We start from the raw sequence: 18,248 nt of genomic DNA on the forward strand, positions 1-18,248 counted from the left end.
CATCAATCTTTTCTCTCACTGATTCTAGGTTTTGAGCCATAGCTGTTCCCCTAATATTCCCATGTTGTAAAAATAATTCAGACATGCTTTTTTTCTAGTATTAGCATGGGTTCGAGTTTTACTTTTAGAGCTCCAATCCATTTAGAATTTATCCAGGTAACAGTATGAGGTACAGTTCCAAATTTATCTTTCTCCACATGGTTGGTTATCCAGTTAGTAGAAAGCTCATCTTTGCCCCACTGACTCAAAATGCTGCCTTTATCCCTATAAAATTTCTATTTGCATATAAATCTATTTCTGGAATTTCTAATCTGCTCCATTAGTCTGTTTGCTTTTTTAGGCATCTCACTATTTTAATTGTAAAGGCTTGGGGCTTCCCTGGTGGTCCAGCGGTTAAGCCTCCATGCTCCTAATGCAGGGGGCCTGGGTTCGATCCCTGGTCAGGGAACTAGATCCCGCATGTTGCAACTAAAGATCCTGCATGCCAAAAGGAAGATTCCGCGCATGGCAACAAAGATCCGTGTGCCACAACTAAGACTCAGTGCAGCCAAATAAATAAATATTTAAAAAAAAAAAAAAACTGTGAAGGCTTTACACTTTACATCTTCTTTTTCAAGGTTTTCTTGGCTATTCCTCCTGCTTCTTCATTTTTCCTTATAAACTTTAAATTCAACTTTTATTACCTCCTCTCTAGAAAAAAAAACCTGTTGGTATTTTTGTTAGAATAGTTTAAAATTTATAAATAAGAGTTAACATGTTTATAATGTTGATTCTTTAAAAACACCATAATTGACCAAAAAAAGGCTCTGTTCAAGTCTACTTTTGTTTTTCAGAAGTGTTTAAATCTTTTCTCCTACAAGTTTTACACATTGTATCTCTAGATTGTCTTTGTTATTGCTACTGAAAAGGTGTCTTCTCTTTAATTGTAACATTCAACTGGATTTTGCTTATATATAAAGGGTACTAATTTTATACATTAGTTTTGCATCTGTAACTTTACTAAATTACCTGTTTGTCATAGTTTTTCCATTGAGTCTTAGAGGGTTTAAAGAAATATAGTCATATATTTTACATAAAAGAATAATCTCTTCTTTCCAATTTTTAAGTCTCAAATACTTTCTCTTATCTAATGTTATTGGCTTATGATCACTAATACATTACCACACTTGCTCTGTTCCTTTTAATATTTCTAAGACTGTCTGCCAGCCTTTCTTAATTGGGATCCCTCTTCTGAACCATTGAACACAAAATGATTTCAGTGACTATTTCTCAATGTCCGCAAGAATAGTACATAACCAGTACTTTTCTAGATGCAGAGGTGAAGTTAATAACTGCATACAAATGGATACTTTACGGCATTAGGGTATTCTCTCCCAGAATGCTGGTTGAGAAAAGCTGTTAGACTATTCAGTATTTATAAATGCTCTTACTAACTACGATGGTTTTACATGTGATTAAAAAATACAATTACCATACAATAATATTCCCATACGTTTGATTTTACAATATGAGTATAAACAGCAAGTTAAAATCTTGGGAAACTGTTTATCTTTATCTTAGTCCCAAAAGTATAGTACACAAATTATAACCACTTGAAAGACAAACCGCAAAGGAAATTGTTAGGCAACACCCAAAACCATTCTCGAAAAAAAAAATCTGTAATTTCTCATATATATACAACTATTTGAAGATATGGTAGCATATTACTTGTTTAAAAAAATGCTTTTTTGACTTAACATAGGCTACAAATAATTATCTATTTAACCACAAAATCAACAAGGTTTATCAAAATCAGTATCTGATCCAAATCCTGTATTCTTGAACAATGATAACCATCTAGATAATCATTTAGAATTTCAACTTTATAAATTTTGTTTCATTACTGTATATTCTTTCCATTTCATACTGCAGCTTATGACCACTACCTGTTATTTCTAAAGCCTGTACCTTGGTTTGCTTCTAAAAGTTGGGCTATTTTTTCCTTCTATATGATAATAAATAAATATATTATTTGAAATACTTTTGCCCCTAACAAAAAGACAATTTCTTTTTTTAAGAAAAGTTTTCTTTGTATTTACAAATGATTAGTGAAAGTCACAGAGCAGCACAAGATAGTATCTTTTGAGTTGCAGAAAACTGATTAAAGAAAAAAAAAAGGCTTCAGAAATACCACACCAGTAACAAAGCTTTTTTCTGCATCCTGTTTATGTATTTTTTCCCATCATGCACAGGTACCCTTTTTATTTAAGTGAATCAAAAATCAAGCTACAGATTTATGTAGCTTTTAAATCACAGTGCAATTCAAAGCTACAACTAATTGTTCAGATTTCTGTTCTCTAAGTTATGAACCCACTTTCCATTCCAATTCAACTTACTAAGGGGGGGAAAAAAGTGAAATCACACTGAAATCTCCTATATTTTCAGATGATAAAAGATTATATATACTCTTGCTCTTATACTCAATCTCCTGCTTTTCACTGGGAAAAAAAAAAAATCCATCACAGTACAACCGAGTTTCACACAGAAGTTTAAATTACCCTTTGCGCGTTAGGAAATGTTTAGAGAAAAAATGTCTTTTTCTAGGAAATCACTTTCACTTGAAAGTGATACTGCAACACTGGGCAGCCTAGAAGGGACAGACGTCTATTTCATGGCACATTCTCAATTGAGGAACATTTAGATCTAGAGAATATATAAAGAGTACCATTATTTCTCTTGTTTTTAGTGAATTGAGAATATATGAAAAAATTAACGGTAAGGAAAATTACTTCTCTAATACTCCATTTTGTTGAGTGCTTAAAAATTTTAATCTACTTCCTAAAATTAGTTTTGACTAATTAGACAAACTCTTAAACAATTTGAGAAGTGTCTCAAAGTTATCTGCTTGCAAATATTTCATTATCATGTAAATATTTAAGTAAAATAAGTTTGCTTTCTTAACAGAAAAACAGACTGAACTGGAATGTCTTAATTTTGTACTTTGGAGCTACCTTGGTTTTTACTGCCTGCCATTAAATATATATATATATATATATATGCATATATATATATATGTTTTTAAAAGGCAAAGTCACAATTATTGATTTACTTTAGAAAAATTAGGAAAGAAGCAGAATTTTAAAATTACATCACCCAGAGAGATCCAATTAACATTTAGGGATATATATTTTTTTTTTTTTCCCTCCATCCTATATGTAAAGAGAAATATATACTTCAGATATGGACTGTTTACAATAATGACTCATACTTATGCATTGCCCTGTATCTTGTCATTTATTGTCACTGAATTAAGACCTTGCTACCTAATAAATCATCCCAAAACTTTATTGACTTAAAACAATAACTGTACTATTATCTTTCATCTAGAACCTGCGAATGCTCTACTACTGACCAAACTTAATAAATCAGCACATGTAGTAGAAACTCAATAATGGAAAAAAAGAAAAGGCCTAAAAATGACTAAAGAGATACTGTTAAAGTGATAACGTGACCCCTGAGTGTTGTGATCCCGACTGATCTTTCTTGACTTCTTTATATTTTCATCATTTCCCAAGTTTTCTATAATGACTACATATTTATTATCAGAAAAAGCTAAAAAATTTTTCTTACTCAGAATATAATCTTGTATACATGATACAGACAAAAATACTATATTTATATATATATATATATATATATATATATATATATATATATATATAAAGAGACTCAGAATAAAAAAGCCAAACCCATAAAAATATTAACATAGCTCTCTTGGCTGGTGGAACTATGGGTAATTTTTTTCCTTATTCTTTTTATATTTTACCAAGTTTCTTTATCAACATAACTATTTCCATAATTTTAAAAAACTAATTTTAAATATGTAATTTTCACTAAATCTTCAGCCTCCCCTCTAAATAGCAACAGCATTTCATGCTCTACCTGAAAACTGGCTATCACCTGAGGACACTTTTCCTTACAGCACTTTCTCTCCCACAGTCCCTGTACTACTGGGACTTACCGGGAGGTAAATGTCCTCCTCACTTATCACTACTACTGTTCCTACTTCTCCCCAACACAGCTCCTTTAAGGCCCATGCCATCAGATTATGCCACCTTCTACCCACCCTAATTACTAGTGATACAATTCTTGATAGCTCCCCTTCAGTCACTGAATAGTTTAGCAACAGGCTTATTCTCTTTCCATCTCTACGTTTTTCATTACTCTTAATTGAAATATCCACGTGAACAATCCATCCAACATTCGGCCTCTATATGATGCTCTTTTCCTGGATCCACCCCTGTGATCAGAACTTAGACCTTAAGATCTCAATTTCAAGCATCTCAATAAAACTTCCTACTTCTGATTTCTTCCCCCAATCCATCTTTAACACTTTTCCCAGAATTCCAATCCAATCCACTCCCATCACTTTCATTTTCAGAATCTATTATTACCTTTAAATCTTAGTTTCCTATGTCTAAAATCCCTGCCTTGCTCCTTTCTCACTCTGCCAGTGAGAAAGGAGCAAGGCAGGGATTATAGACATGGGACACTAACACCACCCAACACTCACCCAACAAGACACTCACCCAACAAAACCTCAGACCTTTTAAATCCAGCTCTCTGCCTATTCCATACCTTTTACCAAGTAGCTGAACAAGACTAGAAAAAAAGAAAAAGAAAAAAAAACACAACTGTGCTGGTTGCTTTCACTTTAAATTCATGACCACAAACCTCAAAGTGAGCCCTCAGTGTCGCCAGCAGTCACTGCTCCCCTTTACAGCAAAGGGCCTTGAAAAGGAGTTGACTACAGTTACTTCCATTTCCTCCCCTCCCATTCTCTCTTGAAGCTACTCTGATCAGGCTTTCATTCTCATCACTCCTCTGGGCATGTTATCTAAGTTACCAATTATCAGCCCAAAAGCATTTAATAGGCTTAATTATTCCTTCTTGTTTAAAACACTTGCTTTACACGGCTCCTAAAACAAGGCACGCCCATGTGTCTCCTCGCTCCTCACTGGCCACTCCGCTTTCCTCTCCTCTGCTGGAGTTGCCTCTGTTCCCCACCTCCCCTAGGGTTCAGTCCTCCAGCCACTTCTCTCTATCAGTGCTCATTCTCTGGGCAAACTCATCCAATCTCATGGCTTTAAATACCATGCAGCTTGATGACACCCAAATTTCTATCTTTCACCTCAACCCCTTCCCCAAATTCTAGATACATATACCTGCCACCTTTCTGCCCTACTCACTGCACTCCCCTCTCGTCATTCCTCAAACGATGCAGAGGACTTTCCAAGCCCTTCTAAAATACAGCCCCTTCCCCTACTTCATAGCATTTATCACTATATGACATACATTATCTATTTGCATGTCCATCTGCTTTATTGACCATAACCCCTATTAGAATATAAGCTCCATGAAGGTAGGGTATTTGCTATATTGTTTACTGACTAGCACAGAGTGGGCACTAAAACATTTGTTAAACGATTTAAAGATTCGTTAAAGTTTTCTGCTTTATCTCCAAGTGGTGGGATTGAAAGGACATTTCAATAGACAAGTTGCACATTTCAATAATGTTTGAGTTTTTTACAATCAACATGTATTACTTTTGATATGAGAACAAAGGAAAAGAACAAGTAAAAATGTTAAGCTTAACAAAAATGAAAAAGAATCAAATTATATGAATTTGAGAATATATATTTATGTAAACTACTGAGAAAAAGTTTTATAAACAGGTCAGTAGGACTTAGACAAGGATAACACCTAAGTTTTATAGGTTTATCTTGAAAGCCAACTGTAGTTGGTTGTGGCTGCCTGAAGCATTATTCCCTTTAGCTAAATTGGGTTCAGCAGAAAAGAGGGTTGCTTTCCAGGAAAATGGAAGGGGTAGGAATTGTGGAATTCATGACAGATAAATGCTACTCCATGACTTTAAATCTATATGTGAACTATTTCCAATCCTTTATATTCAGCTGAGTGCTCCCAAGATTTCTGTACTTGTACTTGCACCACCTACTTGAGATCACCATATAAATGTCTAATGAGAGAACTCAAACCTGGCAACAACCAAAACAGAACTTCTGATCAGCAATGCCCATTGAATCAGATAAAACAACTCTTCCCCTAGTCTTCCCACTTTCAGTAGAGGAACCTTCATTCACTCAGTTGCTCATGTAAAAACTCTAGGAATTATCCTTAATTTCCCCCCTTTCACTCAACCCTTCACCTAAACATTCATATCTAGGAGCAAATCTTATTAATTCTAGGCCCAAAGCATTTTCTAACTTTAGCTACGTCTTTCTACCTCCTAGATTATTATAGTACCTTAGACCAAGGGACCCTGGCCTCTTATTTGGTCCACTTTAATAGCTTTCTAGTTGGTCTGCCTGTGTGCCCTCCTACCCCCTTTTAATCTTATTAACTACAAAGCAGCCAAAATTATTTTTAATGATACAAATCAAATAATGTCACCCCCTATGGTTTCCTCCTCCACCTAAAATAAAATCCAAACTCCTAACCCTGGCTAATTTTCCCAGGCCTATCCCTCCGGCTTTATTTCAAAGCACTCTCCCCTTACTCCCTATACTTCTGCCATAATGACCAACTTTCAGTGCTAATGTTCTTTCCACTACAGGGCTTTTATACTAGCTGTTCCTTAGACTAGAATGCTCTCTTCAACACTCTGATCTCAATTTAAATCCTCCCTCTTCAGAAGTCTTCTCTTATGACTCAATCTAAAATGGCACCGCAGTCACTAACATCCCATCTTAACTCTCTGCACAATTAACTGCTAGATACTTGAGTGGTTTATTGATTAATTTGTTTGTGTCTCTCTCTTTTACTATAATGTAAGATCAAAACAGTAAGTTATCTTGTCCTTTCACCACCCTGGTGAGAGGGTGTACTTAATAAATATTTGCTGAAAATAATTTGTGTAGCTTTTTAATGTGTTATATTTCAGAAAAAAAAAAGTTCTCTTGTCCTCTGTGTGTGTGTTTATTTATTTATTCATATTTGTGGAACAAGTGAATGGGACTAGAACTAAGTAAGAATTCCCGATTTAGGATTAGAGAAAATAATTCTCTGAGGCTGAAAAAACACGAATTTATTTTGATTCAAATCAAAAATGTACCAACTTTTGCCTGGCAGAGTTAGGTGCTGACTTTACAACAATGAAAAAACAGTTTGCCCTTATGGAGCTTAAGGAAGACAATAAGACAGGCTATTTCAACATAGTTAGTAAATGCCACAAGAGGAGTAGCAGGCGGTGCTACAGGTATACTTAACCCCTCCTGGGAGGTAGACGATCAGGAAACGCTTCCTCAAGGAAGTGCCATTTAAACTGAAATCTAATCTCAAGGATGAGAATTGTTATCTAGTACTTGTGGGGGTGAAGGGGAAAGGAGAAGGACACTCAGTGTAAGAGTATTTTATTTTGGAGAGAGGAAACAAGAGCAAAGCTCAGAATCCAGAAAGCTCATAACATGTTTTCAGGGAACTGAGTTATTTACTGTGGCTGGAGAGCAGAACAGAAATTGAGACAGGGTGAGAGAAAGACTGAAGAGATAAACGGGTACCAATGTGAAGGCCTACTGAGGAATTCAGACTTTATCCTGAGGGCAAGAAAGCCATGGCACGATTTAAAGCAAGATTATTTTTCCATGTACCATAATCTTCATTAAAGAAAGATCACTTTGGTCACAATGTGGAAAAGAAATTAGAGGGAGACAGAAAGGTCAATCTCTTCCAAGCAACAAATGATAGGAGAATTAGGATAATATGAGTGGAGACAAAGGAAAATAAAGATTAAGATCCTACTCTAAGAAGTATTAGAAACAGCCACAAATTATAACATGCAAATAACAAAATAAAATAAACACTGAACATGCAAATAAAGAGGTACAGATGTAAGTTACCAAATCTATCAGGAGTTAAGTTTCATAGAAAATGTGAATCCAAGCTGAACTTTCAAGGAAATATGTAAGATTTCCAAAGATGAAGAAAGGAGATTCTGAGTTTTATAAAAGATTTTTACATAGCAGAGATGATTCCTAGTACAAATAATTTAAAGAAAAATTTAAAATAATCTGCATGTTTAAAATGTATACTGTATCCTATTTTTTAAGCAAAAACTTGAAAACCTACGTTTATGACTAATTTATAAGATTATAATTTCATTGTAATTTTTAAAGTCTATTCTATTCAACTGCAAGCTATAAAAATCATCACAGTCTGCCCTCTAATAGCTCTTTTATCATTACAAAGATAGCTTTACTAACAGTAAAATCATATGGATAAATTAGACAAAAACAGTCCAGTCAAGACATATCTATATGAATAATTCAGATTGTGAAATAAAGGCACATAATGTTCCATTATTCTGATAAAAATTAAAATAATAATAAAATAACTTGACAGAAATTTAAGAGATAGTAACCATACACTAATTCAGAAAATATTTATTGAGAATTTATACACACTCACACACACTTTTACATACACATTGGTACTATGACAGGCAACAGAGAGCCAAAGAGCTAAAAGATAGATTCTTCCTCAAGAATTTATAATCTAGATAGGGAGAAGGACATAAATATACTTCAGTAAGCAATTTTATAAGACTTCTGCAATGATAATATAACTTTATAAATTAAAAATTGTTCTAGAAGAGATTTTAATATTCTTTTGCATTTGATAGCGCAAAAGACAGATGTCAAAGGAATAATATTCTAACATTAATACATTTTATATTTCTAATGTTCTACTCTACAGATATAGTGTTGGATTTAAGAAAATTACTACTGATTTGATTTACAGAAGATCAATTACTAAACACCAAAAAGAAATATCAAACCCTAGGTAAACACAGAAAAAACAGTAAGATGAAAAGAGAAATAATCTATGTAGAAATTTGTTAAAGACCAAAAAACCCCCAACATAATAATAATTTAGATCTGTAATTTAAGTAGTATATTTATCACCTCTCATTTTAATACCTGAAAGTAACATACCAACACTTACCTTAAAACTATGAGCATGGCTATCAGGATTGAACAAATAGGATCTGCTATCATTAGACCAAAATTCTGCATCATGATGGCAGAGACAATTACACCGATACTCCCAAGTGTATCTGCTAGAATGTGTAAAAATACACCTAGAAATAAAACATAATGAAAATCAAAATAACATTTTCTGATCAACTGAAAATGCAAATATTTCTTAAAACTATATTCTTGATTTTATATATAAAAAACTAGCAATTTGAAAATCAGTAAGAATGCAGATTCACTGTTTAGTAAAGAAGTAATATTGATAGTACCTTTGGGAATTGAAATAATCTTTCCTTTTAAAAAACAGCAGGGGTTAAAATATTTGACTCATTAAGTTATGCTTGCTCTTAATGGTCCTTAGTATTTTGCTATAATATAAATGAAGAAGTAGAGAAATAACTGATTTAAAAAATTTTTTGTGCACATTCGTCTCTGGTTAAGAGTCCAGAAGTTAATTAATACTTTGTTAGAAGAAAACTGCATTAGGCTGAAAGAATCAGTCAAGAAAACATTGTTTATAACTACAAATATATGTACACACAGAGCCCTCTGCTGGTAATTAAAATTATTACCATTTGAGACTAGAATTTCCTAAGGACCATACTGCTAATCCTGGTAATTATCCTGAAGGTATTGTTACCTAAAGTTACACACTAAACTCAAACCTGATATGAAAGAAAGTAGAGATTTGAATATTTTAAAGTGGACATAAATATATTTTGAACTTTTAATAATTAAATATTACATTAGTAGGATACTGATACTCTGCCCAAGAACCTAGATATATTAACATTTAATAATTGATACTTGACTGGAAAACCATTAAAAAAATGTCAAAAATTAAGTTTAGTATACATTATTTAAAAAAATTTTAACTAAGACAAATTATTCAACATTTAGATCTGTAACAGGTAAAATTTACTGTATAGCAAAACACTGTATCTTAAACAAACCTCAACCACATGTTGCTAGAAATAGAACATTCTTCAACAGCATCAACTACTCTATCTGAAAAGAAATATCTGATGTGTGAAACCATGTGTCTACTTTAGAAATACTTATTTTTCTTTTTTATTATTCAATAAGCAATTAAAGGTAACCCAATTATGTTTTAGGTATAAAACAGATTTATTTAAACTTGAAAACACTTTCTAATAATTTAAAAATGGACTATTAACAAGTTGTTAATTGAATCTTAATACACCTGAATTGAATCTTAACACACTCTATGAAAATATGCTTCAATCAATCTGCTAATGTGGAATTTTATATCATGTATTAATACCAAATGTAACTGATTCCTCAGTACCTAATATGCTTTTTCATTTGTACACAGCATTGACCTTTACAACAACTCTTCAAAAAGTTAACAGCTCTTTTTTCTGTAACAAAAAATATGTTACAAGCACACTTATGAAAAAAATATTCTATTTCTCTATGGTGTTTCATATAACAAAGAATTAAATAGGTTAATAAATTTTGGGACCACTTTAAGTTTTAAAATTAAAACTGGAGGAAGATACACATGGAAGTGGATTGAGGGTCCCTAACCTTCAAAACTCTTAAGTGATATGTGATTTTAAATTTTAATACATTCTTTAATCAATGTTTTGGTAGGAACAGAATTGAAAGCAGCTCTAAACACTGAAAAGGAAAAAGAAAAGAACAAAGGTTCTTGATTTTCCTTTGACTGGCAAGTCCCTGGCTACATCTTATTTGCTGACCTGAAAACTGGCTTTACTAGCAAATGTCATTAACTAACTAAGCCCTTCTTACTTTCCAGTAACTCTTTCAAGAAGAAAATCACTACAGAGAGAAATCTAAACTAACATGTTTAACTTATATAAAAATTAAAACCCTTAAAAGACTTGGTAGGATACTGATATTTTAACTGCCCAAGAACCTACAAAGCCAGGGGTCATATTGAAAATGCAGCAAATAACTGAAAAATTCAGTAAAGTCGGTTTTTCATGTGTGAGTATCTATATGGAAAAGTTTTAGTACCTAGAAGTTATCCTAACCTTCAGCTTTCTACTGGGCTGCTTCAGCCACCATAAATTAATGGATACTCTGAAAATACAAGCTAATTTTCACAACAGCTTGTATAAAAGATAATTAGGAATGCAAATCTGACCTCCCTTCCCTCAACTTGTGATGATTTCCAAGACTAAAACTAAATTCTTATTATCAAGGCTAAATTTGTAGCACTGGATACAGATGCATTACATATGCATGATTACAAGCTATTTCAGCAAATGCTGTCCTAAAACAATTCTGTGTATTTCACAAATGGAAAACTAGTCACTACAAGACACATTTAAGCCTCCTGAAATAAGCTCTTCAGTATGGAAGAACATATTCACAGTGAAAAAATAAAAAGCAAGAACTATATCAAAGAATAGAGGAGAAAATAAAAATAAGTACAGTTGAAGTTGGATCACAAGCTAGTGAGAAAGTCAGACTGCAGTCAAAAGTTAATAAAGGCAGGAAAATGGGGAGCTGCAAATTAGGAACTGTGACAGTGAAGTTTATATGGAAATCCAGAGCCAAAGGTTGGTTCACATCCCAAAAAAGAAACTACCATAGTTCATAGACAAGACTGATTTTCTCTAGCTTGTAAAATTCTGTAATATATCATTTTACATAATATGTAAGTCCTCTTTAGGTGTCATCATTTGATGCCTATGGATATGAGAAAGATCTCCCTTTGCATTTTTTTTTTAAATATAATAGACTTTATTTTTGAGAGCAGTTTTAGGTTCACAGCAAAACTAAGTGGAAGATAGAGATTTCCCTTATGCCCACTGTTCCAATTCAGGCATAACCTCCCTCATTGTCAACCTCCCCCACCAGAGTAGTACATTTGTTACAACTGACACATCATTATGACCCAAGTTCACAGTTTACATTAGGATTCACTCTTAGCTCTGTACATTATTTGAGTTTGGATGCATTACATTTTTAGCATTAAATTTTTCCACAACATAAATACATGTTGAACGTTATTCTTGGAAAAGTTATTTAATAATTCTACAAAGGCAATCATACTATTATTTATTACTAATACAGTTATTGCTAAATATTACGGTGTTACTAGAGTCACTGGAATGAGTATTTATTTAGATTTAAGCAGTATCGTTTCTGAATATTTTAATCTTCTTATTAAATCTGAGAAAACAGCCTAGTGACAGTTAAAAGAACATCTGCTAATATACCTAATAGTATATATTAAAAAATCGACTAGGAAGGCTAACATTTTAAACACAAATACTGTGTTAAAAATTTTTCTTAAAGGAAAACTTCAGATAGCTCAAAACTACGAAAACAGTTTCATAAAACTGAGAAATATACAAATTGCTTGTCATACCTTGTAAAATCTGTCTACTGGGTCCTGTTGTTTCTTTTAAGGAGGGGCCATCTGTAGAGAGTTAAGTTAAATTATTTTAAAACATGTCTTCATTCCTGATTCAATTTTTGCAACTCAGAGTACTTTTCATTCAAATGTATCGTGAAGGATGCATGACTATATAGCCACATCAGACCTACAAAATTATTTTTAAAATTTAATATGGTAATTAAATGAAGATAGACATAGGAAATTTCAAACTGCATCAACAGTACAGAGTATTTAGGAAATTATTATATTAAGCAATCTAGTAAAAAAAAAACGTAAATAAAAACACTGAGTCTTCTAATATTCATAACATACCTTACAGAGCCTGCTGTAACAATTTTACAATTGGAAAATCCAGAAAAAATAAAACTACTACTTGATATTATAGAAGACCAAGAAATGAAGCCAGGACGGCATCCAGGAAAACTGGACTATGGCAAACAGTTTCCCAATAACTTCTAGATGAACGTGGCAAGCTTTTCATATAGAAGAGATAAAAATACTTTTTCATATTGCCTTTATAATGACGAAATGAAAAAATACTGCAATTTTTATACTTGGAAGATTACTAATCAGCATTAACATCAAAGCAGAAAATACAGGTAAACAATGTAAAAGATCAGCAATGTTTGTTATGGGATCATCAAGTGGACTGACGAGCTTTCTGATCATGAGTAACAGTCATGGTTCTTGGCCCACAGCACCAAAGAGTGGACACACCCTTGTTACTACATCTTTGATGGAACACTGTAACAATGCCAGAAGAAGTATAAAAGCATAAGGCTACACAATGACTTCTGTCTTAATATGGCACTGCTGCGTGGGGAGAAAGATGGAGCTACCTTGAAAATCCTGATAGTCAAAAGTGTTAACTCTTCTAAAAATGCAGCTCCTAATCAGAGCATGAGATTTCTGTCTATACATAGTTGGTCGAGATAAAGACAGTTTTTTTTTTTCCTTTTCCATTATGGTTTATTATAAGATATTGAATACAGTTTCCTGTGCTATACAGTAAGACTTTATTGTTTATCTATTTTATATATAGTAGTTTGTATCTGCTAATCCCAAACTCCTAATTTATCCCTCTCCCACCCCCTTTCCCCTTTGGACCATAAGTCTGTTTTCTATGTCTGTGAGTCTATTTCTGTTTTGTAAATAAGTTCATTTGTGTCATATTTTAGATTCCACATATAAGTGATATCATATGGTATTTGTCTTTCTCTTTCTGACTTACTTCACTTAGTATGATAATCTCTAGGTCCATCCACATTGCTGCAAATGACATTATTTCATTCCTTCTTATGGCTGAGTAGTATTCCGTTGTGTATATATACCACATCTTTCTTATCTATTCATCTGTTGATGGACATTTAGGGTGCTTCCATGTCTTGGCTATTGTAAACAGTGCTGCTATGAACATTGGGGTGCATGTATCTTTTTGAATTAGAGTTTTCTCCAGATATATGCCCAGGAGTGGGACTGCTGATCATACGTCAACTCTATTTCTAGTTTTTTAAGGAACCTCCATACTGTTTTCCACAGTGGCTGTACCAATTTACAATCCTGCCAACAGTGCAGGAGGGTTCCCTTTTCTCCAAACCCTCTCCAGCATTTGTTATCTGTAGACTTTTTAATGATGGTCATTCTGAGTGGTGTGAGGTGATACCTCATTGTAGTTCTGATTTTCATTTCTCCAATAGTTAGCGATGTTGAGCATCTTTTCATGTGCCTATTGGCTACCTGTATGTCTTTGGAGAAATGTCTATTTAGGTTTTCTGCCCTTTTTTTTAAATTGGGTTGTTTGTTTTTTTGTTATTGAGTTGTATGAGCTGTTTGTATATTTTGGAAATTAAACCCTTGTCGCTCTCATTGTTTGCAAATATTTTCTTCCAGTCTGTAGGTTGTTTTTTCATTTTGTTTATGGTTTCCTTTGCTGTGCAAAAGCTTATAAATTTGATTAGGTCCCATTTGTTTACTTTTGCCTTTATTTCCATTGCCTTGGGAGTCTGACCTAAGAAAACATTGGTACGATTTATGTCAGAGAATGTTTTGCCTGTGTTCTCTTCTAGGAGTTTTATAGTGTCATGTCTTATATTTAAGTCATAAAAATAACATTTGGTGATAGGTCATGTAATTTTTGGAATGTAATTCTGAAGGTGTTCAAAGAATTAAGTGAAACTGCTATAACAGAATTCCTTAAAGTTTCTTAGTATTGATACTTACATTATAAGGATGGAAAATAGGAACAGAATTGATGCCAAATCTGTTTTATGCTAATAAGTGTTACTTATCCATAAACTAGTTGAGGAAAAAAAGACTTCCAGTCATATCATTAAGATATGCATTTCAGGGACTTCCCTGGTGATGCAGTGGTTAAGAATCCGCCTGCCAATGCAGGGGACATGGGTTCGATAAGATATTGAATATATCTTATCAATATCTTGGGATCTGCCTGGTCTGGGAAGATCCCATATGCCATGGAGCAACTAAGCTCGTGCGCCACAACTACGAAGCCTGCACTCTAGAGCCTGCAAGCCCAACTACTAAGCCCACGTGCCACAATTACTGAAGCCCATGTGCCGAGAGCCCGTGTTCCACAACAAGAGAAGCCACCGCAATGAGAAGTCCGCGCACCGCAACGAAGAGTAGCCCCTGCTTGCCACAACTAGAGAAAGCCCGTGTGCAGCAATGAAGACCCAACACAGCCATATAAAATAAAAAAAGATATGTATTTCAAATAAAATGTTGCTTTATGTTTATATACATATCAAAAATCAAAACAGAATTATTTTCATTGACTTTATACTAGTAAACGCTACAATAACTCCATCCAAAAGAAATGTTTAAATGTTGTCTTGTGTTCCTAAGAAATAAAATATTTTAATTTATATACATATTTTATTGCCAAGAAATATAAGAGATGGTCAACTAAGGACTTAAATATACTCCATTTTATAAAATTCTGGAAAGGAAGTGGAATAGAAATTAGAATTCGAGGAGAAACAGGATGCTGTAAAATTTATAACTGTTTATGCATTTTTGAATGGGTGACAGTGGGTCTCAAATCACTAAGGTATTTAGAGTCCACTGACTGACTATATTCAAGAGTAATATGGAAGTTTCTTTCTAAAATATAATCTATAAGGTATCAGAAATTACATTCTTTGCAATTATTTAAACAAATTTTTTTAGAAATCATCTTAAAACTGTGGGCAATATATGGTTTTTCAAAATTATTTTGGGATGCATGTGAGCAAAAAACTTAGAAACGCAGGTTTTAAAGCATATCAGTGTAATAGTTACAAAAATATAGCAAATGTTAGAGACTGAAAAAATTAGGGGCTTAGTATTTAATCTATAAGGCCCATTTCATATTTTCAAATTGAAAGCTTTAGGATTTGGTCTGTGTGCCAAGTACAGACAATTTTTAAGCATATAATTTATTTAAAGATTAATAAAATGGTATCACCTAAGCAGCTTGTATCTATTAATCTATAGTCTAAAATTTTGTGAATAAACTATTTAAATATAATTTTAAAATTCAATGTTAATTAAGTTGATAAATACCTTATAATTTAGTACCTAGTACTATATAAGTTAGCATATAAAGATGGATGTAAATATCAGGTGATAGCTATCAAAATTACAAGAAAAATGTGAAAAATTGAAAACTGTCATATTTTTATAAGCCTATATATGGCACAAAAGGCCTCAGTATACTTCAAAAAAATCATTTGCTAAAATGCAATAGTTCCTCATTCACTGACACTCATTTAAAATAGTGGCATTTTATTATAATAAACTCACTGAAAAAAGCTACAATCACTGCCTATGCCAAGTTAATTTCATTATATACTAAAAATAAACTAGTCCAGGAAACCATTCAGTCTGACTCATTAGAAAGGAACTTGATTGCAATATTTTTAACAGATTATTTCAACTACAAAAATTAATCTACGCAATTTCTGTTTATTTAAAAAACTGTCCACTTGAAAGCATTTAGGCTGTACTCACCATGAGAATGAAAGTGTCCATGTCCATGAGCGTGATCATGGCTATGTGCAGCACCATGTTTCAATTCATGACTATGGCAATGATCTCCATGGCCATGTGCCTGATCCAGAGCACCGTTAAAGAGGGAATGACTGTGTCCATGGCCTAAAAACAGAGAGTGTTAGAACAAAAGTTATGTAAAAATATATTATTTAATGGTTACAATAATACTGACATTAGTGAAAAGAATTGGCTCTAAAACCAGATTCGATTTACTTGTAGAAAGTGCTACAGATTCATTAAAACAATACTGTATAGTATTGTATAGTATAAAGTACAGGAAGGAAATAAAAGCATGGAAGGAAGTAGATTTTCATCTCCAGTAGACTTTACTGGAGATGAAAATAAGTGAGAAGTACACAAATATTTAAAGAGATTAGACAATGTTGTTCATTCATTCATTTGGAACACATTATGTTACAGCATCATTCTAGGCACTAGGGATAAAGCAGTGAACAATACAGACAAAATCTTGGCCAAAACTTTGCCAAGTACTATTATACATACTAACAAAGATAAAACAATGCATGCATATGGTCACATTAAGACAGAGGCAGGGAAGCAGCTGCATTTGGTAAAAGGATCAGTAAAATTAAAGCAGGTAGAATCCTTAGGGGAAAAAAAGCACAAAACAGTGGGGAATCATTTCTCCATAGCAGACCTAAAAACTACTAAACCATCATAGAAACATCTTCTACAAACTATTCCAAAGCATAGAAAAAGACTGGATGTTACCTAATTCAAAAATATCACTTATATTTACAAAAATCCTAAACACCAGAAAATCAAATTCAGCATTGCATTACATGAAAAATCATGAATAATGGGGAAATCAACTTCCAGAATGGTGGACAGAGGATGTGGGCAAACTAGCTCTCCTAAAACAACAAAAATATGTGGAACACAACTAAAAAATTTCAGAACTCTGACAATTAACCAAAACCACAAAAGGAACTGAAAATCATCTACCCAAGAAACTACCAAACCTCAGTAAGATAGCAGGGTCTTGATGTTTTAACTTGGGGCTATGCCATTCCACTTCCTGCCTCAGCTCAGTTGAGAATAGCCAAAAGCCAGCAGCTGTGCAGACAGTGGAGAGATCTGATTTCTTCTGAAGCACTGTTAAAAGCACCATGTCCAGAGCACAGTCAATATTTTGTCCAAACTTTCAGTTCCCTGAAAAAAATCTCTATTCTCAATGTGATAATTATCAGACTCAGAGTTCAGCTTTGAGAATTCAATAGCCATACACTGCAGGAAATGAATTAATCCAAGGATGTCATACAACAGAAAAAAAAACTACAATAATATCAGCAACAACAAACTCTGAGAGGGTGAAGTAATCTGATATCAGTGTCATTTTAATATAAAAGGTCCAGTTTTCAACAAAAAAATTATAAGACATGGAAAAAAAGAAGCAAGTATGCCATATATACAGGAGAAAAACCAGCCAAGAGAAAATATTCCTGAAGGGTACTCAGATTTTGAACTTAATAAACAAAAACTTTACATCAGCTCTTATAAATATGATCAAAGAACTAAAGGAAACCATGTCTAAAGGATGAAAGTATAATAATGATGACTCATCAAGTAGAGAAAATTAACAAAGAAACAGAAATTATCTATCTATTAGAAAACCAAACAGAGGACTTCCCTGGTGGTGCAGTGGTTAAGAATCCACCAGCTGATGCAGGGGACACAGGTTCGAGCCCTGGTCCAGGAAGATCCCACATGCCACGGAGCAACTAAGCCCACATGCCACAACTATT

General features: G+C 33.3%; 1 protein-coding gene across 2 annotated transcripts in view; it reads right to left on the reverse strand.

Annotated features, from left to right (window-relative positions):
* The window catches only part of SLC30A7 (solute carrier family 30 member 7), an 81,127-nt gene that overhangs the window by 36,429 nt on the left and 26,450 nt on the right, over positions 1-18,248 (reverse strand). For both annotated transcript variants that reach the window (XM_030868818.2, XM_030868815.2), the window contains exons 6-8: positions 16,441-16,584; positions 12,400-12,450; positions 9,001-9,136 (exon numbers count right to left, since the gene is read on the reverse strand). In XM_030868818.2, coding sequence (XP_030724678.1) covers positions 9,001-9,136; positions 12,400-12,450; positions 16,441-16,584 — 331 coding nt within the window. The remainder of the gene's footprint in view (positions 1-9,000; positions 9,137-12,399; positions 12,451-16,440; positions 16,585-18,248) is intronic.

This window comes from Globicephala melas, chromosome 1 (genome assembly GCF_963455315.2).
Source record: "Globicephala melas chromosome 1, mGloMel1.2, whole genome shotgun sequence".
Classification (NCBI taxonomy): Eukaryota; Metazoa; Chordata; class Mammalia; order Artiodactyla; family Delphinidae; genus Globicephala; species Globicephala melas.